General features: G+C 38.9%; 1 protein-coding gene across 8 annotated transcripts in view; it reads left to right on the top strand.

The window, feature by feature from the left end:
- ZNF280D (zinc finger protein 280D) overlaps nucleotides 1–20,834 on the top strand; it is a 116,358-nt gene that overhangs the window by 64,079 nt on the left and 31,445 nt on the right. For all 8 annotated transcript variants that reach the window (XM_023729658.1, XM_023729661.1, XM_023729660.1 and 5 more), the window contains 4 exons: nucleotides 5,325–5,459; nucleotides 7,334–7,644; nucleotides 8,233–8,373; nucleotides 14,714–14,776. In XM_023729658.1, the coding sequence (XP_023585426.1) occupies nucleotides 5,325–5,459; nucleotides 7,334–7,644; nucleotides 8,233–8,373; nucleotides 14,714–14,776 (650 nt within the window). The remainder of the gene's footprint in view (nucleotides 1–5,324; nucleotides 5,460–7,333; nucleotides 7,645–8,232; nucleotides 8,374–14,713; nucleotides 14,777–20,834) is intronic.

Below are 20,834 nucleotides of genomic sequence, written 5' to 3'. Positions count from 1 at the left end.
TTCCGACACACACGCAGCTGTTTTCCGACACACACGCAGCTGTATTCCGACACACACGCAGCTGTATTCCGACACACATGCAGTTGCCGTGAGTTGGAGTCGACTCCATGGCAACTGGTTTTTTAAATTGAATGTAGCTGAGCAGGATTATAAACTTACAATTGAGACGATATTGTTAGTGTGATATTAGACAACAGGAACTGTTCTATCCGCAGCTCATTTTATTATCTTTTTTTTTTTTTTTTGAGCATTTTATTGTGCTTTAGGTGAAAGTTTATGTAGCAAATTAGTTTCCCAATCAATGACTCTTACACAAATTATTCCGTGACGTTGGTTGCAGTCCTGACTATGCGTCAGTTGTCTCCCCGTTTCCTCCCTGGGTTCCCTGTTTTCCATTAGCCCCATTTCGCTTTCCCTCTCTGCCTTCTCATCGTTGGTATCAGGCAAATACTGTCCTTTTGGTCTCCTATAGTTGATTGTTCTAAGGAGCATATTCGTAAAGGACGTTGTTGTTTATTTTCTAGCCCTGTCTGTTATTTGGCCGAAAGGTGGCTTCCAGGAGTATCTTCAGTTTCAAGTTAGAAGGTTATCTTAGGGCAGTAGTCTTGGGATTTCCTCCATTCTCTTTCAGACCAGTAAGTCTGGTCTTTTTTTTTAAGTTAGAATTTTGTTCTACATTTTTTATCCATTCTAACCGGGATCTTCTATTGTGATCTCGATCAGAATGGTCGATAGTGGTAGCTGGACACCACCTAGTTCCTCTGGTCTCAGGTTAAAGGAGGCCGTGGTTCATGTGGGCCATTAGTCCTTTGGATTGATGACTTCCTTGAGTCTTCAGTTTTCTTCGTTCTCCTTTGCTCCGGGTGGGAAGAGACCAGTAATTGCTCCTTCGGTGGCTTCTTGCAAGCTGTTAGGACCCCAGACGCTATTCACCAGGCTAGGATGGAGAATATTGTCTTTATGAAATGTGTTTTGCCAGTTGACCTGGATATCCCGAGACTCTGATCCTTCGTCTTCAAGTCCAGTAGTTCAGTTGCGACGTCTAAGTAGTTTCTCCAACTGTGCCACCTGTGTGCTCTATTATATATATAAGTATACATGCAGCATTTACAAATACGTATGTAGAAATGTCCACAGCCATACCGACCCCCATACGACCTCCCTCAGCTATTTAGCATATGTATTAGCCTAGGGACCTGCTCTCAAATAGTTGGTTATTGCAGTTGTTGCGGGATCCTATGTCATAGCCTTACCACAGTTGCCCCTTAGTCTCGCATACTTCTCAGTGTCTTCCTTCGCCCTGGTCAGGTTGTGCTGACCTTCCCCATGTTGTGTACAGCGTTTCCCTTCACCAGAATTAACGCTTGTTTACTGTCTGGTTAGTGATTCACCCACTCTCCCAACCCTGCTAACCATCAAAGAATGTTTTTTCTGTGAGTAAACCTATTGACTTTTTACAATAGTGGTCTCGTACAATATTTGTCCTTTTCTGATTGACTTATTCACTCAGCACAATGTCCTCTAGATTCATCCATGTTGTGAGATGTTTCACAATTTCATCATTATTCTTATCTTGCGTAGGATTCTGTTGTGTGTATGCACCACAGTTTGTTTATCCATTCATCTGTTGATGGGCATTTGAATTGTTCCCATCTTTTTGCCATTGTGAATAATGCTGCATTGAAAATAGACATATGCGTGGGTGTGCATATGTTTATTTGTGTTATGGCTCTTATTTCTCTAGGATATATACCTAGTAGTGGGATTGCTGGATCATATAGTAATTCTGTTTCTAGCTTTTTAAGGAAGCACTGTACCATTTTACATGCCCACCAGCAGTGCGTAAGAGTTCCAGTCTCCCCCCACTCCCGCCTGCATTTGTTGTTTTCTGGGTCTTGTTTGTTTTTTAATCAGTACCATTATTGCTGGGCTGAGATGGTATCTCATTGTGGTTTTGATTTGCATCTCTAGTGGCTAATGATGTGAGCATCTCTTCACGTGTTTGTTAGCCGCCCGAATGTCTTCTTTGGTGAAGCGTCTGTTCGTGTCCTTTGCCCTTTGTTTAAATGGATTGTCTGTTTATTGTTGAGATGTTGAAGTTTTCTATAAATTTCAGAGATTAGACTCTTGTTGGATATATTGTATCCAAAATTTTTCTCCCACTCCGTAAGTTCTCTTTTCACTCTTTTGGCAAAGTCTTTCGACAAGCATGAGAGTTTAATTTTTAGGAGCTCCCAATTACCTAATTTGTCTTCTGCTGTTTGTGCACTTAGTTATGTTTCTATTCTGTGTGTGCCGTATATTAGGGCCCTTAGTGTTGTCCCTGTTTTTTCTCCCATGATCTTTATAGTTTTAGGTTTTATATTTAGGTGTTTGATCCATTTTGAATTAGCTTTTGTGTATGGTGTGAAGTGTGGCTCGTTTCATTCTTCTGGAAATGGACGTCCAGTTTTGCCAGCACCATTTGTTAAAGAGACCTTCTGTTCCCCCATTTAGTGGGCTTTGACCCTTTGTCAACGAACAGCTGTCCGTAGTGGATGGAGCTACTTCCGGGTTCTCAGTTCTGTTCATCTGTGTGTCTCTTGTTGCACCAGTAGCTAGCTTTCTGGAGTACCGAGGCTGTATAGTAGGTGTGAAGCCTCCTACTTTGTTCTTCTTCAGTATTGCTTTGCTTATTCGGGCCTCTTTCCTTCCCATATAAAGTTGGTGATTAGTTTTTCCATCTCATTAAGGAATGTTGTTGGAATTTGGATCAGGATAGCATTATATTTGTAGATTGCTTTGGGTAGTATTGATCATTTTATTATCTTCGAAAACTTCAGTTGTAACTTTTCCTAAATAAAGAATATATTATTATGTCATCGGTTGATTTTAGAGCTAACATCTGGTTTGTATGCCTTTTAAGGAATGATGAAAGCAGTTTCATTCAAGTTAATTATGTTTGTAGATCTTTAATAAGAACAATGAGTAGACACTCTATACTAATCACCTTGTGGCAGCCATTGTTGCTTTACATGTACTATGTGTTTAATCTTCACAGCCACCCTACCAAGCAGATATATTTTTATGTCAGTTTTATAGATGAGGAAACAAAGCTTTAGAGAAGTAACATAGCAGTATCACCCTCTCTAATAAATGGCAGAGTTAAAATTCAACTTCAGAGCCCAGGTTTTTACTGCTCTGCCACAGAGTTAGATTTCACACTGGAGTTAGATGTCAGGACAGAAAGTACATATACACCCACTCCTCACTTACCGACATGGTTAGATTCCAAAGATCAGGTAGGTCATTATGTGAAAGTCAGCATTGTGCGAAAATCAGTTTTTTTTTCTGTTTTCAGACCGTCCGTTTGTCCACTTTTTTTTTTTTTTTTAAGAAAATGTGATCATAGAAATAATAACAGCTAAGATTTACTGATGTGCTTCTCACTGTGATGAGAGGCCAGCTATGGATTATTCCTCTGCTGTGAAGAAGGCTTGGAGGAGACGAAGCTGGATAAAGCCAGGCCGTGACTGGAGGGCCCAGGACTTAACCACTCCCCTTCCTCCTGTGCTGGGTCAGAGCTTCCCTCGCGGAGCTGCCCCCAGGGCTCACTCCCTCCCCTGCAAGCCCTGTGTTCATCATCTAGGAGCCTGCTCTGCCTCCCTGCGAGCGTACTGGGAGCCTGGCCAGGCACCCGGCCCCACCCAGGTGGAGGCTTCAGGCCCAGTTTGACTCACTTTGGGATGTCATTAAACTCACACACGTTCCTTCCAAACACCCCCTCCAATGCTTCTTTCCTTCCTCCGTTCTCACCCCACAGCAGTTTTGAGCTGCAGGACCTCAGGCTGCTTGGGAACTGGGAACCCAGAATAGGCACCCACTGGCTGGGTGCTGCCTGTGCGTCCGCCTGGAGGCCATGGCCACGGAGGAGGCCGGTCCCATGAGGCAGTTGGATGCGGCACCCCCGGTGGCGGGAGGGAGCTGAGGGCACGGGGCAGCACAGCCTAGCTTCCCAGAGTCCGTCTGCAGACCCTCCTCGAGGGACAGAATGCTCTGCAGCCATCGCCACCATGCCCGCTGCCTTGTTAATGCACAAAATAGTCTGATAGTAGATTTTTTACTATTGTCATAAGTGCTAAATGCGGATGACGAGATACTCAATAAGTGAGGATCAGGTGGAATCAGAATTACCCTTGAAAAGCATATAATATGCTTGTTAAAAAGTTTAACATGATTATTTCTGACCTCTTCAAACAGATCATTCTTTCTTTGGTTGAATATCATGTTATTAAAACACGTATAGTGAGATGGTGGTGGTTCGGTGGTAGAATTCTCAGCTTCTGTCGGGGAGCTGGGTTGGGTTCTCAGCCAGTCCACCCCATGTGCGGCCACCACCGTTCTGTCATCGGAAGCTTGCAGGTTGCTGTGATGCTGAACGGGTTTTAGCAGGGCTTCCTCACTAAGAGGGACTAGGAAGGAAGGCCTGGTGATCTGTTTCCAAAAATTAGCCAGTGAAAACCCTGTGAATCCCAGTGGTCCGATACACAACCAGTCAGGGGATGGTGCAGGAACAGGCAACATGTCATTCCATTGCACATGGGGTTACCATGAGTTTGAGGCCAACTCAAAGGCAACTAACAAGAACAAAAAATTGTAATATTATCATCGTCACCCTTAGCACGTTGAAAGGCATGTATGCACAAGAGAGGTGTCCAGGACTTGAGTCCAGCTGAGCAAACAGTAGATGCATCTGTTCTGTCTCAGGACTGGGAATAGCAAGAATTAAAGTAATTTTCTTTTTCTAGAATAAAAATATGGTATAGCTTATTTTTAAGGAGTCCTGTGGTGCAACAGTTAAACTTACCACAAGGTCTGGTGGTTTGAACCCACCCATCTCCTCCATGAAAGAACAACCTGGTGATCTGCTTCTGTAAAGATTACAGCCTAGAAAACTCCATGGGGGCGGTTCTACTCTGTCACATGGAGTCACTGTGAGTCAAAGACAACTTGACAGCACCGAACAACGGCAGCAGTATCTTATTTTCATAGTGATGTGTTCAAATACTTCACACCACGATTGATAGAATTTTCATTAGAACCTACTGACAAAACTTTCATGTTCAACTCCTAGAGGGTATTAAGTAATTTCAAAACCCAAATACTAATGCAGGGAGTGTTTTTAGAAGTGAATGAAATTATATTTTGCTATTATTTATGATGGGAAAGGGCAAAATACTAGTTTTAGAATTATTTAGGTGTCCTTAAATGAGAGCAGTTTCAAGTCACAGAATTTTGGTTGTAGAAAATTTTCCCCCATTTTTTTTGTTTTGTTTTCTAAACAGAAAAAGGGAATACATCGTTGCACAAAATGCAGACTGCAATTTTTGACTTGCAAGGAGAAAATGGATCACAAGACTCAGCATCATCGAACATTTATAAAACCTAAACAACTAGAAGGATTGCCTCCTGGAACAAAAGTGAGTTTTAAATATGTTGTGTTTTAACTTTTTGTATGATAATAGAAATTAACTCCTGCCTGGTTTTATCTATTTAATATAGTATTTTGAAAGTTGACTTCTGATCGTTATTATGGCTTTAATTTTAGGTTTTACTATCCTTAAGCTTAGAAAGAAAAACCTTGTGCCCATTGTTTTGTGCTCAGTGTGTGTCCTATGTTGGAGTGGTATTCCTTTGTAAAAAGTGCACCTAGATTAGCTGCTGCCTGCACCAGTGGGTTGTTTCAATGTTTTACAGGCTGTTTTTGAGCTATTCCAGTTGGCAGTGTGTATGTCTGCTTTACCTGCTAGACTGTAAGGGGTCTGAGATCAGGAATCATGTTTTATCTTCGTATCCCCATTGCTGATATGCCGTAGGTATGCCTTAAATGCCATAGGTTCTCAGATGTTTGCTGAAGTTGGTATTACTGAGCCTTCTCTCAGAAAAGCAAGTTCTGCTGCTGGATAGCATTGTGTGTTAAGTGAGCAAACACGTGTCTGACTGCATACTGATGATTGTAATTTTCTTTTCCCTGTTTGCCTTATGTACATCTGTTTTCTCTGACTTCTTTATATACAGTCAGCTCTTGAATATTTGCTCCATTGGAGGGAAACAGAGGCATGGATAATCCCAAGTGAAATAATCCCCAAAACATTTCTATTTGGCTTTGGGTACTTACCTTTGAATGTGGGTGTGTCTGTTATTTGGATTAACTAAAACAATGTAAAGCATGCTCTGAAGACCTAGAGCGAGAGAAGCTATCCAGTGTCCTTCCCTGCAGTCCATTCGTTCCATGCTGGGACTAGACATGCAGAGCACTAATGTAAGCAGTGCAGCCCTCTCTCACATCTTCCCTTGTTGATAATAATATTAATAATCATGATACTAAATGTATGCAGCACTTCGGAGTTAGGCTTTCAGTTTGCTTTTTCATTCTTTCTGTTTAATCCATACAGCAATCCAGTGAGGTAGACAAAACCTGTATTGTCTCCATATTATAACGAGGAGAGTTAGAGAGGATAAATGACTTCTTCAGAGGTCATATGGCTGGGAAGAGGCAGACGGAGATTCATCCTCTGGTCTTTCAATTCCTAGCCCAGTGCTTTTCTGTGATTCCAAAGCACATGTATCTCATAGGAGTTCCTCATGGGCCACTCCTCACATATGTTGGGGAGTACAGTCGAATGATTATTGAATGTTGGTAGACAATTGTGTTTTCCATTGTTAACCAGCAGATATAATCACACATTTTCTCTTTCTGAATACTAAATAACACATTTTGTATTAATTCCCTTTAAGGAAATTCTGAATATTAGCGAACTCTCCATGCTGTATGATAAACTGATGAAATCTCTCCCATAACCTTTGCAAGCGTAAATCCTGCCAGTGAACCCTGAGAAGAGATCACACTTACTGTAGATCTATTTGTTTTTTAGTGTTATTACAGGCTTATGGAGGCCTCTCTAGAGTTATTTTTCAGGTTTTGAGATTTAAGTTTTAATCTCTGTATTTGTGAAATTTTTTTAGTTATATTAGGGCATACAAATCGCTATGGAATGTGCAGTTTTGATATTCATATAATTTGTGTTAACTCCTAATTGTCCATTAATTTCTTGCCTTAACATATAACTGATACCAGTATAAACCTGTAGTATTAAACAGCAATGAATAGATATCAGTCTAATTTCATTTAATTGGTATGAAGATTTAGAATAAATGAAAGACTTATCTAATTTTAGTTTGTACTTGCTATTTTCAAAATTCTTGTTGTTTAACTTTTTGTATTACAGTGATATTTTTAATACTAATGTAATGATTAATTTTTCTAAAGCAAATATTGTCTTCACTTTTGTAGGTTACTATTCGAGCTTCAGTTGGACCCCTTCAATCAGGATCTTTACCTACACCTTCCATTAGTGCAAGCACTTCTACCCTTCAGCTCTCACCTCCAAGGACTAAAACTTTAACGGCTAAAAATCCTATAAAGTCTAATACAAATAAACCTAACGCACCTAAACCCAGTGCAAGTAAACCTAATGCGAGTAAGCCGCCTAATGGAAGTAAATCTAAATGCAAACCCAAAATCTCTAATATGCAAAAGAAACAAAACACATTGACTGGTAGCAATAAAAAAAGTAAAGTCAATACAGCATTGAGGAACTTAAGGTAATATCTTTTAATCCTGATATACGATACTAATTTAATCTTAAGTTTAAAAACTATATTTAATGTAAATTTACCCTGTCACAGAACTCTGGTGTCATTTATCTGGCACAAAGGCCAAGCAAATAAAAACGTAGTGATTTAATCTTAAATTTAAAAACTTTATTTAATATAAATTTACTCTGTCACAGAACTCTGGTTATACGTTTACACATGTCACTTATCTGGCACAAAGGCCAAGCAATAAAAAAAAAAAAATTAATAGTCTCTCTCAGCTGTATTTTTTACAGCTGAGCAGCACTTGAATTACTGTGTTTGTTCTGTAATCTTCATCTGTTGCACTGGTATATGTATTTTGTGCATATATCTTGTGTTTAATTTGGTTAATCTGATCCCTTTTTAACATTAACTGATGCTAGATTTTTTACGCTTTTTCTAGCTTCTTGTTTCATAGCAGATTTTCAGATTATAAAGTCTCCGTTTAAAGATGTTGAATTAAACACCTTGGCTTTAATAGAAAATTAAGAAGATTCTCCCTTATCATTATTGTTTTAAAATACATTTTTATCATTTTCTTTATGTCTCCATAAGGTGTCGTCGGGGAGTTTACAACTGCATTGAATGTTGTTCCGAAATAAAAGATTTTGCAAACCATTTTCCTACATATGTCCACTGTAGTTTTTGCAGATACAACACTAGCTGTAGCAAAGCCTATGTAAATCATATGATGAGGTAAGATGAGTTAAATATGTAAATTTCCAATTAAAATTATGGTTCAGGAAGTCTGTTTTTTTGAAAACAAAGTCATCCTGTTAGAATACAGTTTTTCTCTTCAAGAAACTGAAAGGGTATAGCAATAGGGAACTTCTAGGATATTTCCTGGTACTGTTTTCCACGGTAGTAACTCATAAGATTACTGGAAGTAAAATTGCAAGAGCAATTAGACTAATAAAATTAGGATAGGCTTGTTAGGGAAGTAGTTTTTCTATAGGAATTTTTTTTTCCCTGTAGTCTTCCAAAGTATTTTTTAAAGATAAAATTTTAAATGTTTTAAGTATATTCACAAAATACATGTAATCTCATGAATGTTATTCTCTTCAAAACAATCACTTTGAAAGATTCCAGGATTTTCAGTGATGTTAGGAAGTTTGTTGTGTCCGTTTCTCTCTATAGTCCATCTGTTTGTCCATCTGTCTGTCTGTCCATCCATCTGTTCATTTGTCCAACCACCCTTCCTTGCATTCACTCAGTAAAATGAGAAACTGTTATTCATGGTGCCATTGTTGGAATTCCTTCTCATTCACTTCCTTCACCTTACGTTAATTGAACATCTACCATTTGCTGTATGCTAGGGAACGGCTTCAGAGCCCATATCACTCATTTGGATCTCGTTAGTAGGGGCGTACTTTATTCCTTCAGGAGAGACTTTTATTTTTTAAAAAAATAGCCAAAAGTTGTTCATATAAAACTGACAGGCACCACTCTGCCTCCAGAATACTGTGGTGGTTTTACACCCATATCCCAACTGCTAAACCCAGCCCCAGGCAGGCTTACCCTCACTGTATTGCTGGGAGGAATACTGGTCTGTTACTTGGTGCCAATCATACGGCTTCCCAAACCTTTGTAGTGAACCTCACCCTCAGGGTCCTCTGTTGTGAATGCTACCTTGTTTTTGTCCGAGAAGTCTTTACATCTTTCGTCATGCTCGCCTGGCATAAAGGCCTAGATGAGACTTGATCCTCTTCCCCTTTTTGAACTTTCTGTATGCTCAGTTATAGACTTACCAAACTGTGCTTGATTCAGTCGGCTCTGAAGTCATGATCGTTCACTTCGATTGGGTTCTGTCTTTTATTTTTAAATACTTTTTATTTTTACCTACGTCATCTATTTAAACTTTGTCCATTACTCTAAAGATTTTACTTCAGTCTCTCAGTTGTTAACTTTGCCTACTAATGACTCAGTTGGAAGTCAGCATTTATGTTTTTCCCAACATTAACATTCCTTCCTCGATTTTTTTTCGTTTTACCTTCACACAGACATTAATCTCAGAAAGCAGACTTGTCCCACCTCTCCAGAGTTAACCTTAACCCTCATCTCCTCCACTTTCCCACGACCTCATTCAGTTAGCTTGCCATCATCATTACATCTCTTTTTCCCTCCCAGATTCCTTCTGCTTAAACCAAAAGTCATTCTGCCCTTCCCTCTCCCATTTTCCGTAGGCTCTCCACCTGTCCTGTAGAACCTTCATACTCATTCTATCCCAAAACATTCCCGATTGGCCCCAGATTCCCATCATCATCTTTCTTCAATTCCCAGTAAGCCCACCCCTTTACCACATTCCTCGTTGTTGCCTCGTGTGGAGCTGAAAGCTGCCTCTGCTTCTCTCTGAGAGGGTAGATAGGTCTCTTCTTCCCCGTCTTCTTCAGCGATACTCTCGTATTTCTTACTGCCTCAGGTGCTCCCACTGAATGGTGCACCTCACCCCGCCCTGCGTGGCCTCTTGTTACAGTTTGGACGCTACCAAAACCAAACCAGATATGTTGCCGTCATGTCAATTCCAACTCATAGCAACCCTGTAGGACAGAGTAGAACTGCCCCATAGGGTTTCCAAGGAGCAGCTGGTGGATTTGAACTGCCAACCTTTTGGTTAGCAGCTGCGATTTTAACCACTGCGCCACCCGGGCTCCTGAGCTCTATACAGAAGCTTCATTTTCTCTAGAGGATATGTTCCTTTAACGTCTAGCCAGCTCTGTAGCCTCTCAGGTGGTCTTTTTCCCTGTGTTCTTATACCTGCTCTAGTCCATTCTGTAAAGACTCCTGTCCCATAGATTAATCTTCCCCAAAGTACAGTTCCTTCCATACTCATTATTTACAGTGGCATTTTCTTCCTTATTCCCCAGAATACACCCACTTCCTTCTTGGTTGATGTCTTATGTGAAGTGTCCGATCACCGAAGCCACTCGCAGGGATCACTCCTTTATCTGAGTTGTGTACCTCTCATCTGTCCTGCCTTCTATTCATTTGTGTCTGTACGGTCTCCTTGGGAAGAAGCAGCTCTCTGTGTTCGCCGTGGCCCCTAGCACATGAAGCCATGTATTTTAAGTATAAAACCAGTTGCCATTGAGTCTGTTCCAGTCATGGCAACTGCATGTGTGTCAGAGTAGAACTGTGCCCCATAGGATTTTCAGTGGCTGTATTTCTGGAAGCAGATCGTCAGGCCTTTCGTCTGGGGTGCTTCTGGGTAGACTTAAACCCCCAACCTTTGGGTTAGCAGCGAAGCATGTAACTATTTGCATCACCTGGGCATTCCATTGTAGTTATAAAAGAACCTAAATATAAACTACAAAAAGGTAGTGGAAATCTTGAAGCAGTTGGAGCCTTTATAAGACTTTTGAAGGAAAGCACATCATTATATATACAGTTTTTAAGTGATTTTTTTTTTAAAGTGGTAGTATTTAGGTAAAATTGTTTAAATTTTTGTACTTATAGCTTTTAGGCAGCACTAGAAATCACCTACAAAAATGCAAAAGAATTGTATAATATTGCTATTATTCCTCAATATGATGTGTAAGAAGGCTTTTTTTTTAACATATAAATAATAAATTAAGTAAACTGACATGACTATTTAATACATCTTGTTCTAGCAGAGTTTATTTCAGCCAGGTTCAAGCCAACAGGTATTTATTGCGTACCTTATTAGGAAGGTACTATTTGCTAAGACCTATGTGGAGAGGTGAGCTGGTGGTGAGAAATCAGACAAGCTTCATCCTTTATTAGCTGTGTGACTTTGGGCAGGTCACTCCCAGTTTCCTTTTCTTGAAACGACAGTTACTGTGGTTATTAGAGAAAATGTACTTAGTGCTTAATAAAACGTTTTCCAAGTAACGATAGCTATTATTGTTTCTAAGTTGCCATTGATAGCTTGGGGATAAAGTCCTTGCCTTTGATTTTCAGAATGTAGTAGGGGGATAGATTTATCCAGCTTAATGTGCGAAATAGATGACTATGGATGCACAGGGGACGTAAGGATGAATTGTTTAAACAAAATTAAAGGAAAACTTTCCATAAATGATAGGCTTTGAAGGATGATCTAAAATTTTTTCCAAGGAAAAATAAAGCTGATAAAAAGTTTGTTCGTATACACTGGATAAGACAGAGTACTGAATTATTATTATTTTATAAGGTCTGCCTGAATTCCTTATATGTTTGATATAGATTCATTGGCATTGATCGGTAGTCATCAGGACAGTAAGATTATTACAGTAACATCAACACTGGTCTGTTTGTCTGCGACCCCCCCTACTTTATTCTGTTCCTTCTACCACTAGGTTTGTCCTTTTTGGCCTCAAATCCTGTGACTTGCTGACCTTGGTAAAACCAAAACCAAACCTGTTGGCATCCAGTCGATTCCGACTCATAGCGACCCTATAGGACTGGTAGAACTGCCCCGTAGAGTTTCCTAGGAGTGGCTGGTGGATTCGAACTGCCGACCTTTTGGTTAGCAGCTGAGATTTTAACCACTGCGCCACCAGGGCTTCAGCCTTGGTAGGATGTTATAATTTTCTGAAGAATATACGACCTTTCAATATCAAATTCTTAACTACTTTTCAGCATGTTCAGTTACTTTTGCTCCCTTGAAGTTTCCTCCATATCTTTGGCACTTGCTCTTTGCTCTGCCTGGATCGAGGCAGTGGGAACCTTCTGAACTGAAGTGACCTGATTGTGAGCTGGCTTCTCACTCCACTTCCCTGCAGCCTTCCTACATGCAACCAGAAAACTTTGTGTATATCACTATTGATGCTTATCTTGGGGTAATATTTCTGAATATGAATTCATTTATTTAATGAGTACTTACTGAGCATGTGTTCTGGGCCAGCTCCTGTGCGTCTTCCCCAACCCCACCACCACCATGAACTCCAGGGCAGGCAGCTTGCCTGGCATCATCCACCTCTAGTCTAGTGTCTCCATTGGTGGTCACACCGTCAGTACTGTTGGGTGTTAAATGGTTCCTCCTGTATGTTTTAGAAAATAAAGTTGTTAAAATTGCTGAATCAAATTATTAAGAAAATATGGTCGAAGAGTTTTCCTCCAGCTTTTTTGAGGTATAATTTACACACAATAAAATTCACTCATTTTTAGAGAATAGCTTGATGAGCTTTCACAATTGTATGCAGTCACATAACCAGGTGGTAGACTTTTTAACCCTAGATCTTAACATATTTTTATTATATTGTAATAAAAATATTAACCTTTTTTCTGTTGAACTTACGTTTCTTTATGCCATTAACTTTATGCACTCTAATAGGGAGTAGAAGGATCTTATTTTTGCCTTTTTATTTGTGAGTGGTGGATCTCCTACAGTACACAAAACTGCAAATATGGAATTTGTGTACTAAACTTAGAGAAATAAATGAGGCGGCACCAGTTTTTTCTTTTAATAGATAGATGGGACTCAGAATTGAAACTGGACTTGGGCAACTACATTTTCATGAGGTGCAAGTTTTAGGCAGGAGAGGTGGAAGCTATAAAAAAAGAACAAACTAAAATGTAATTTTTTCTCTCCCCTTACCAAGTAGATAATAAGCCAAAAAAAGTCCACTTGTTTGAAGAAAAAGAAGAGCCTTTAAAAGTTACTTTTAAATCTCAATAAAAAAAAAAAAGCTTATTTTGGTTCATGTTCTTTGTGGATTCTGATAAAATCTTGGACTCATTCCTTCCTCTGGGAAACACAGATATGTACACAAAACTTTGCATGTAATTCCAAGACTTTCCAACCCCTTGACTTCTAAAAAAACATGTAATTATTGTTGGGATGGTGTCTTAAATTTGTAAATTCTTAATTGTAGTTACCCTTTGATTGAAGAAATGACTATTAGAAATCTTCCAAGGATATTTTCTGGGCGTGCTGTGTGGGTGGGTGACCATTACCTTCTATCTGAGAATAACCATTGACTTGGTGTGTTGACTACTTTGGGTCCGTCTGTGCAAGCTACTACTTTTCAAACAAGCTTGCATAAGAATCACTCCCGCAAAAAAACGTGATAAAGCAGATTCCTCAGCCTCACAGAGATCGATTCAATAGGTTTGTTGGGGCCCAAGACTTTGCATTTCTAAAGAAGCTCCCAGGTGGTATTAATGCTGTTTAACTCTGGCCACACTTTTAATAATACTATATTGGACTAATCCTGGCTTTCTTGTACAGGAAGGCTTTCCTTACCAATTTTAACAGGGTGTATAAGCTAATAGGTTCTTGGGTGGCGTGAACAGTTTGCGCTGGACCACTAACCTAAAGGTTGGCAGTTCGAACACACCTAGCAGCACTGTGGAAAAAAGGCCTGGCAACTGGCTTTAGTAAAGATTATATCCAAGAAAACCCTATGGAGCAGTTCTGCTCCGTAACATGGGGTTGCTGTGAGCTGGAATTGACTTGATGGCAGCAAGCTTGGTTGTAAGCTGTTACCACTGGCTGCAGAGTTTGGTTAGTGGTTTTCTGTTTTGTGCTTAGGGGAAGCATTATTTAACTCATGAGTTCTGCTTTAATTCGCTTTTTAAAACCTCTCCAAGTAATTGCAGAGAACTCTCTAAATGTTTGATTTTACAGATGTAAACAGCTTAAGTAGTGTTTATTTCCAAGATTATTTAGATTCTATCCCTTTTCTTACACACAAGCATATGAAGATTGGAAAATGATAAATAATAATTTTTCTTGATAATTATAGCAAAAACAAACGTTATTAGCAAAAAATTGAAATTGTTCTCAATTCTTAATAGTTGAAAAAAAATTCGATTCTCTGTACATTTTTAACTCTTGAGTTTTTTTTTTTAAATAAAATGGTAAGGTATTGATCATCTAAGAATATGCCTAGGGAAATACATGGCCTTAGAAAATAAACAGATAAAATGAGATGTAAGATAAAATCTTGAAATAACAGGATAACAAATGTAATTTTATTATTTAGATCATAATCTTATTCAAAGCTAAGAAGCGTATGCATAGACTTGAAATATGGTCATAAAATTAATCATGATTTACTGTATAATAAAATTAATAAAATCTCTTTTGTCTCTCCAGCTTTCATAGTAACCGTCCAAGTAAAAGGTTCTGTATTTTTAAGAAGCATTCAGAAGATCTCAGGTAACTAGTTTATCTTCTTTCACTCTTTCTACTGAAAAGTTGTTATAACTTTTTAAAAATTTACGTAATAGCTTTATTGTGACATAATTTACATACCATACAATTACCCATTTCAAGTGTACAATTCGGTAACTTTCACTGTGTTCACAGAGTTGTGCAACCATCACCACAATCTTAGAACATTTTCATTACTCCTGAAAGAAGCCCAGTACCCATCAGCAATTGCTCCCACTTTCCTCCAAACTCTCGTCTCTAAGCAGCTAATCTACTTTCTGTCTATATATTTGTCTATTCTGGACATTTTATATAATTAGACTCATGCAATATTTGGTCTTTTATGACTGCTTTATGTTTTCAAGGTTCATCCATATGGTAGCATGTATTAGTACTTTGTTTTTTTTTTTAATTGTTCAATAATACTCTGTTGTATGGATATACTATATTTTCTTTACCCATTCATCAGTTGATGGACATTTAGGTTGTTTTCACTCTGAGTGTTATGAATAATGCTGCTATGAACATTGTGTACAAGCTTTTGTGTGGATATGTGTGTTCATTTTTTTTGGGTGTATACCTAGGATTGGAATTGTGGGGTTATATGGTAACTCTATGCTTAACCTTTTAAGGAACTGCCATGCTGTTTTCCAAAGTAGCTGCACTATTTTAAATTCCTACCAGCAGTGTGTGAAGGTTCCAATTACGCCACATCTTTGCCAGTACTTGTTATTATCTTTTTTTATTACAGCCATTCTAGCAGATATGACGTGGTTTATGGTTTGTTATAACTTTTTCTTAACTTGATGTTGGGGTTCCTCATTTAGAAATTTAAATGATTGCTACTGGACGCAACAGTTTTTTCATTATATCCTTATACCAAAGGTGTAAATATCCTGTCATCTCATGCTAAACTTTGTTTCAGTGGTTTCAGCCATCAAGGTGAAACCTTCATACATTTTCATTGTAAAATAAGAATAAAAAATAAGATTCTCTGTAAATATTTGAATATTTAAAAAGACATTTAAGATATCTAGTAAAGTGAGTAACACTTTCTCAGTTTTGAAGGAGTCTCTTAAACCACTGGAATTCTTGAAATCAGTATATAGCCTTCATAATTCTTAGTTTTTTCCTGTTTGAAATAAAGTGCAGAACTTGTTTACCATGGAGAAAGAACTGTTGGTGAATGTTCTAAAGGCATTGATAATTAACTTTGGTTATACCACACACTCAGAATCCATTGAGTGCCATCTTTTCATATTCTTCTGATTTCTTTTGTGTTCAGTCCTTTTTTGTCCATTTCACTCATGTTGGCATTGCTACTTAAGATTATCAATGTCTTTGTTGCACTAAACTAAGATATAGGGATAAGTTTAGCCCATACTTGTTTTGATGCTTTGGGGTTAGGGGAAAGAGCAGACGAAGGAGTAATGAATGTCATGTCTGAGGACCTGTGTGTTTATTATTCCCACCACCTAGTTTTCTTTTCTCCACTTACCTGCATGGCAACTCCCTCAATAGCTGTTTACTCTGAGGAGTGAGGCTTTCCTTGACCACTGTATTTAAAACTACATCCTCTCTCCCATGCTTCACCCCCAGCCCTCTTGATCTTTTTGTGCTTTTATTGAAAATATTTATAAGAGTGAAAAGGGTTTTATTGCATTTTAAAGATGAGGCCTTGATTTTTACCTCACTGTTGTCAAGCTTAGCTATATGTTTGGTTCTTAAATTAACTTTATGGTTTATAACCTCACAACTGGAACAGGTAGAAACAGAGCAGCAAAAGAAGCCCTCGGGCACCAGAAGAAAGGAAATAATAAGAATTAGAGGAGAATTAAGTGAAATAGAGAATAGAAAAACAATTGAAAGAGTTAACAAGACCAAAAGCTGGTTCTTTGAAAAGATCAACAAAATTGATAAACCATTGGCCAAACTGACAAAAGAAAAACAGGAGAGGAAGCAAATAACCTGTATAAGAAATGCGGTGGGTGATATCACAACAGACCCAACTGAAATTAAAAGAATCAAAACAGAATAATATGAAAAATTGTACTCTAACAAATTTGAAAACCTAGAGGAAATGGACAAATTTCTAGAAACTCACTACCTACATAATCTAATACAAACCGCTAGAACAACTAAATAAACCTATGACAAAAGAAGAGACTGAAAAGGTAATTTAAGAACTCCCAACAAAAAAAAAGCCCTGGCCTAGATAGCTTCACTGCAGAATTCTACCAAACTTTCAGAGAAGAATTAACACCACTACTACTAAAGGTATTTCAGAGCATAGAAAAGGATGGAATACTCCCAAACTCATTCTATGAAGCCAGCATAACCCTGATACCAAGACCAGGTAAAGACACCACAAAAAAAGAAAATTACAGACCAATATCTCTCATGAACATTGATGCAAAAATCCTCGACCAAATTCTATCCAGTAGAATTCAGCAACATATCAAAAAAAATAATTCACCATGATCAAGTGGGATTCATACCAGGTATGCAGGGATGGTTCAACATCAGAAAAACAATGTAATCCATCACATAAATAAGACAAAAGACAAGAACCACATGATTTTATCAATCGATGCGGAAAAGGCATTTGACAAAGTCCAACACCCATTCATGATAAAAACTCTAAGCAAAATAGGAATAGAAGGGAAATTCCTCAACGTCTTAATCATCTAGTGCTGCTATAACAGAAATACTACAAGTTGATGGCTTTAACAAAGAGAATTTTATTCTCTCACAGTCCAGTAGGCTACAAGTCCAAATTCAGGGCATCAGCTCCAGGAGAAGGCATTTTTCTCTGTTGGCTATGGAAGAAGGTCCTTGTGATGCATCAGTCTTCCCTTGGTCTGGGAGCATCTCAGTGCAGGAACCTCAGGTCCAAAGGACACACTCTGCTCCCAGCACTGCTTTTTTGGTGGTGTGAGGTTCCTATATGTCTCTGCTCACTTCTCTCTTTTATGTCTCAAAAGAGATTGGCTTAAGACTCTATTGAATCTTGTATATATCATCAGTATAACTGACGCTAATCCATCTTATTAGATCATAGTGACTGAATTTGCAACACCTAAGGAAATCACATCAGGTTACAAAATAGTACAAAATTATACAATACTGGGAATCATGACCCCGCCAAGTTGACAGATATTTTTTGGGGACACAATTCAATCCATGACACTAAACATAATTAAGGGTATTTATACAAAGCCAACAGCCAACATCATCCTAAATGGAGAGAGTCTGAAAGCATTCCCCTTGAGAACGGGAACCAGACAAGGATGCCCTTTATTACCACTCTTATTCAACATTGTACTGGAGGTGATAGCCAGAGCAATAAGGCAAGAAAAAGAAAGAAAGGGCATCCAGATTGGTAGAGAAGAAGTCAAAGTATCTCTATTTGCCAATAATATGATCTTGTATACAGAAAACCTCAGAGAATCCACAAGAAAACTACTGGAACTAAAGAAAAGTTCAGCAAAGTATCAGGATACAAGAAAAATATACAAAAATCAGTTGGGTTCCTCTACACCAACAAAGAGAACTTACAAGAGGAAATCACCAAATCAATACCATTTACAGTGGCCCCCAAGAAGATAAAATACTTAGGAATAAATCTAACCAGAGACGTAAAAGACCTATACAATGAAAACTCCAAGACACTACTGCAAGAAACCAAAAGAGACCTGCATAAATGAAAAAACATACCTTGCTCATGGTTAGGAAAACTCAACATTGTGAAAATGTCAGTTCTACCGAAAGCAATCTACAGATACAGTGCAATCCCGATCTAAATTCTAACGGCATTTTTTAATGAGATGGAGAAGCAAATCACCAACTTCATATGGAAGAGGAAGAGGTCCCAAATAAGTAAAGCATTACTCAAGAGGAAGAGCAGGGTGGGAGGCCCCACACTACCTGATTTTAGAACTGATTATACTGCCACGGTAGTCAGAACAGCCTGGTACTGGTCCAACAATAGATACATAGACCAATGGAACAGAATTGAGAATCCAGACATAAATTCATCCACCTATGAGCGGCTGATATTTGACAAAGGCCCCAAGTCTGCTAATTGGGGAAAAGACAGTCTCTTTAACAAATTGTGCTGGCATAAGTGGATATCCATCTGCAAAAAACTGAAGCAAGACCCATACCTCACACCATGCACAAAAGCGAACTTAAAATGGATCAAAGACCTGAATATAAAATCGAAAAGTATAAAGATCATGGAAGAAAAAATAGGGACAACACTAGGAGCCCTGATACATGGCATAAATAGAATATGAACCATAAGTAACAATGCACAAACACCAGAAGAGAAACTAGATAACTGGGAGGTCCTAAAAATGAAACACTATGCTCATCAAAAGACTTCACCAAAAAGAGTCAAAAGACAACCTACAGACTGAGAAAAAATTTTTGGCTACGACAAATCCGATCAGCATCTAATCTCTAAAGTCTACAAGATACTGCAAAACCTCAACAACAGAAAGACAAATAACCCAATTAAAAAATGGGCAAAGGATATGAACAGGCACTTTGACAAGAAGACATTCAGGTGGCTAACAGACACATGAAGAAATGCTCATGATCATTAGCCATTAGAGAAATGCAAATCAAAACTACAGTGAGATACCATCTCACCCTAACAAGGCTAGCACTAATCCAAAAAACACAAAATAGTAAATGTTGGAGAAGTTGTAGAGATACTGGAACACTTATACACTGTTGGTGGGAATGTAAAATGGTATAAGCACTTTGGAAATCGATTTGGCACTTCCTTAAAATGCTAGAAATAAAAGTACCATATGATCCAGCAATCCTGCTCCATGGAATGTATCCTAGAGAAATAAGAGCCATCACACGAATAGATATATGCACAGCCATGTTCATTGCAGCACTGTTCCGATAGCAAAAAGATGGAAACAACCTAGGGGCCCATCAGTGGATGAATGGATAAAGAAATTATGGTATATCCACACAATGGAATACTACACAACGATAAAGAACAACGATGAATCTGTTAAACGTAACATGGAGGAATCTGGAAAGTATAATGCTGAGTGAACTTAGTTGCAAAAGGCCAAATATTGTATAAGACCACTATTATAAGAACCCAATACAAGGTTTAAACACAGAAGACAACATCCTTTTGATGACTATGAGGGTGAGGAGGGAGGGAGAGGGGTATTCACTAACTAGAAAATAGACAAGGATTATCTTAGGTGAAGGGAAGGACAGCACACACTACAGGGGAAGTCAGCACAACTGGACTAAACCAGCGCTGAGAAGTTTCCTTAATACAGCCACACACTTTGAGGGACAGAGTAGCAGGGGTGGGGGTCTGGGGACCATGGTTTCAGGGGACATCTAGGTCAACTGGCCTAACAAAGTTTAAGAAAATGTTCTGCATCCCACTTTGGTGAGAGGCATCTGGGGTCTTAAAGGCTAGCAAGCAGCCATCCAAGATGCATCAGTTGGTCCCAACCCACCTGGAGTAAAGGACAATGAAGAACATCAAAGATACAAGGAAAATATTAGCCCAAGAGACAGAAAGGGCCACATAAACCCGAGACTGCATCATCCTGAGACCAGAAGAACTAGATGGTGCCCGGCTACCACCAGTGACCACCCTGACAGGGACCACAACAGAGAGTCCCTGATGGAACAAGAGAAAGGTGGGGTGCAGAACTCAAATTCTAGTAAAAGGACCAGACTTAATGGTTTGACTGAGGCTGGAGGAACCCCAGAAAGCATGGCACCCAGACTCTGTGTCAACCCAGAACTAAAACAATTCCCAAGACCAACTCTTTAGACAAAGATTAGACGAGACTATGGAACATAAAATGATACTCGTGAAGATATATGAGACTAAACGGGCAGTTTCTGTCCGGAGGTGAGATGAGAAGGCAGAGAGGGTCAGGAGCTGGTTGAATACACACGGGAAATTGGGTGGAAAGGAGGAGTGTGCTGTCACAGTGTAGGGAGAGCAACTAGGGTCACACAACAATGTATGTATAAATTTTTGTATGAGAGACTAACTTGAATTGTA

The sequence above is a fragment of the Trichechus manatus genome, unplaced genomic scaffold (assembly GCF_000243295.1).
Source record: "Trichechus manatus latirostris isolate Lorelei unplaced genomic scaffold, TriManLat1.0 scaffold00030, whole genome shotgun sequence".
In the NCBI taxonomy this organism is placed as follows: Eukaryota; Metazoa; Chordata; class Mammalia; order Sirenia; family Trichechidae; genus Trichechus; species Trichechus manatus.
This window is presented reverse-complemented; position numbering and strand designations above follow the sequence as displayed.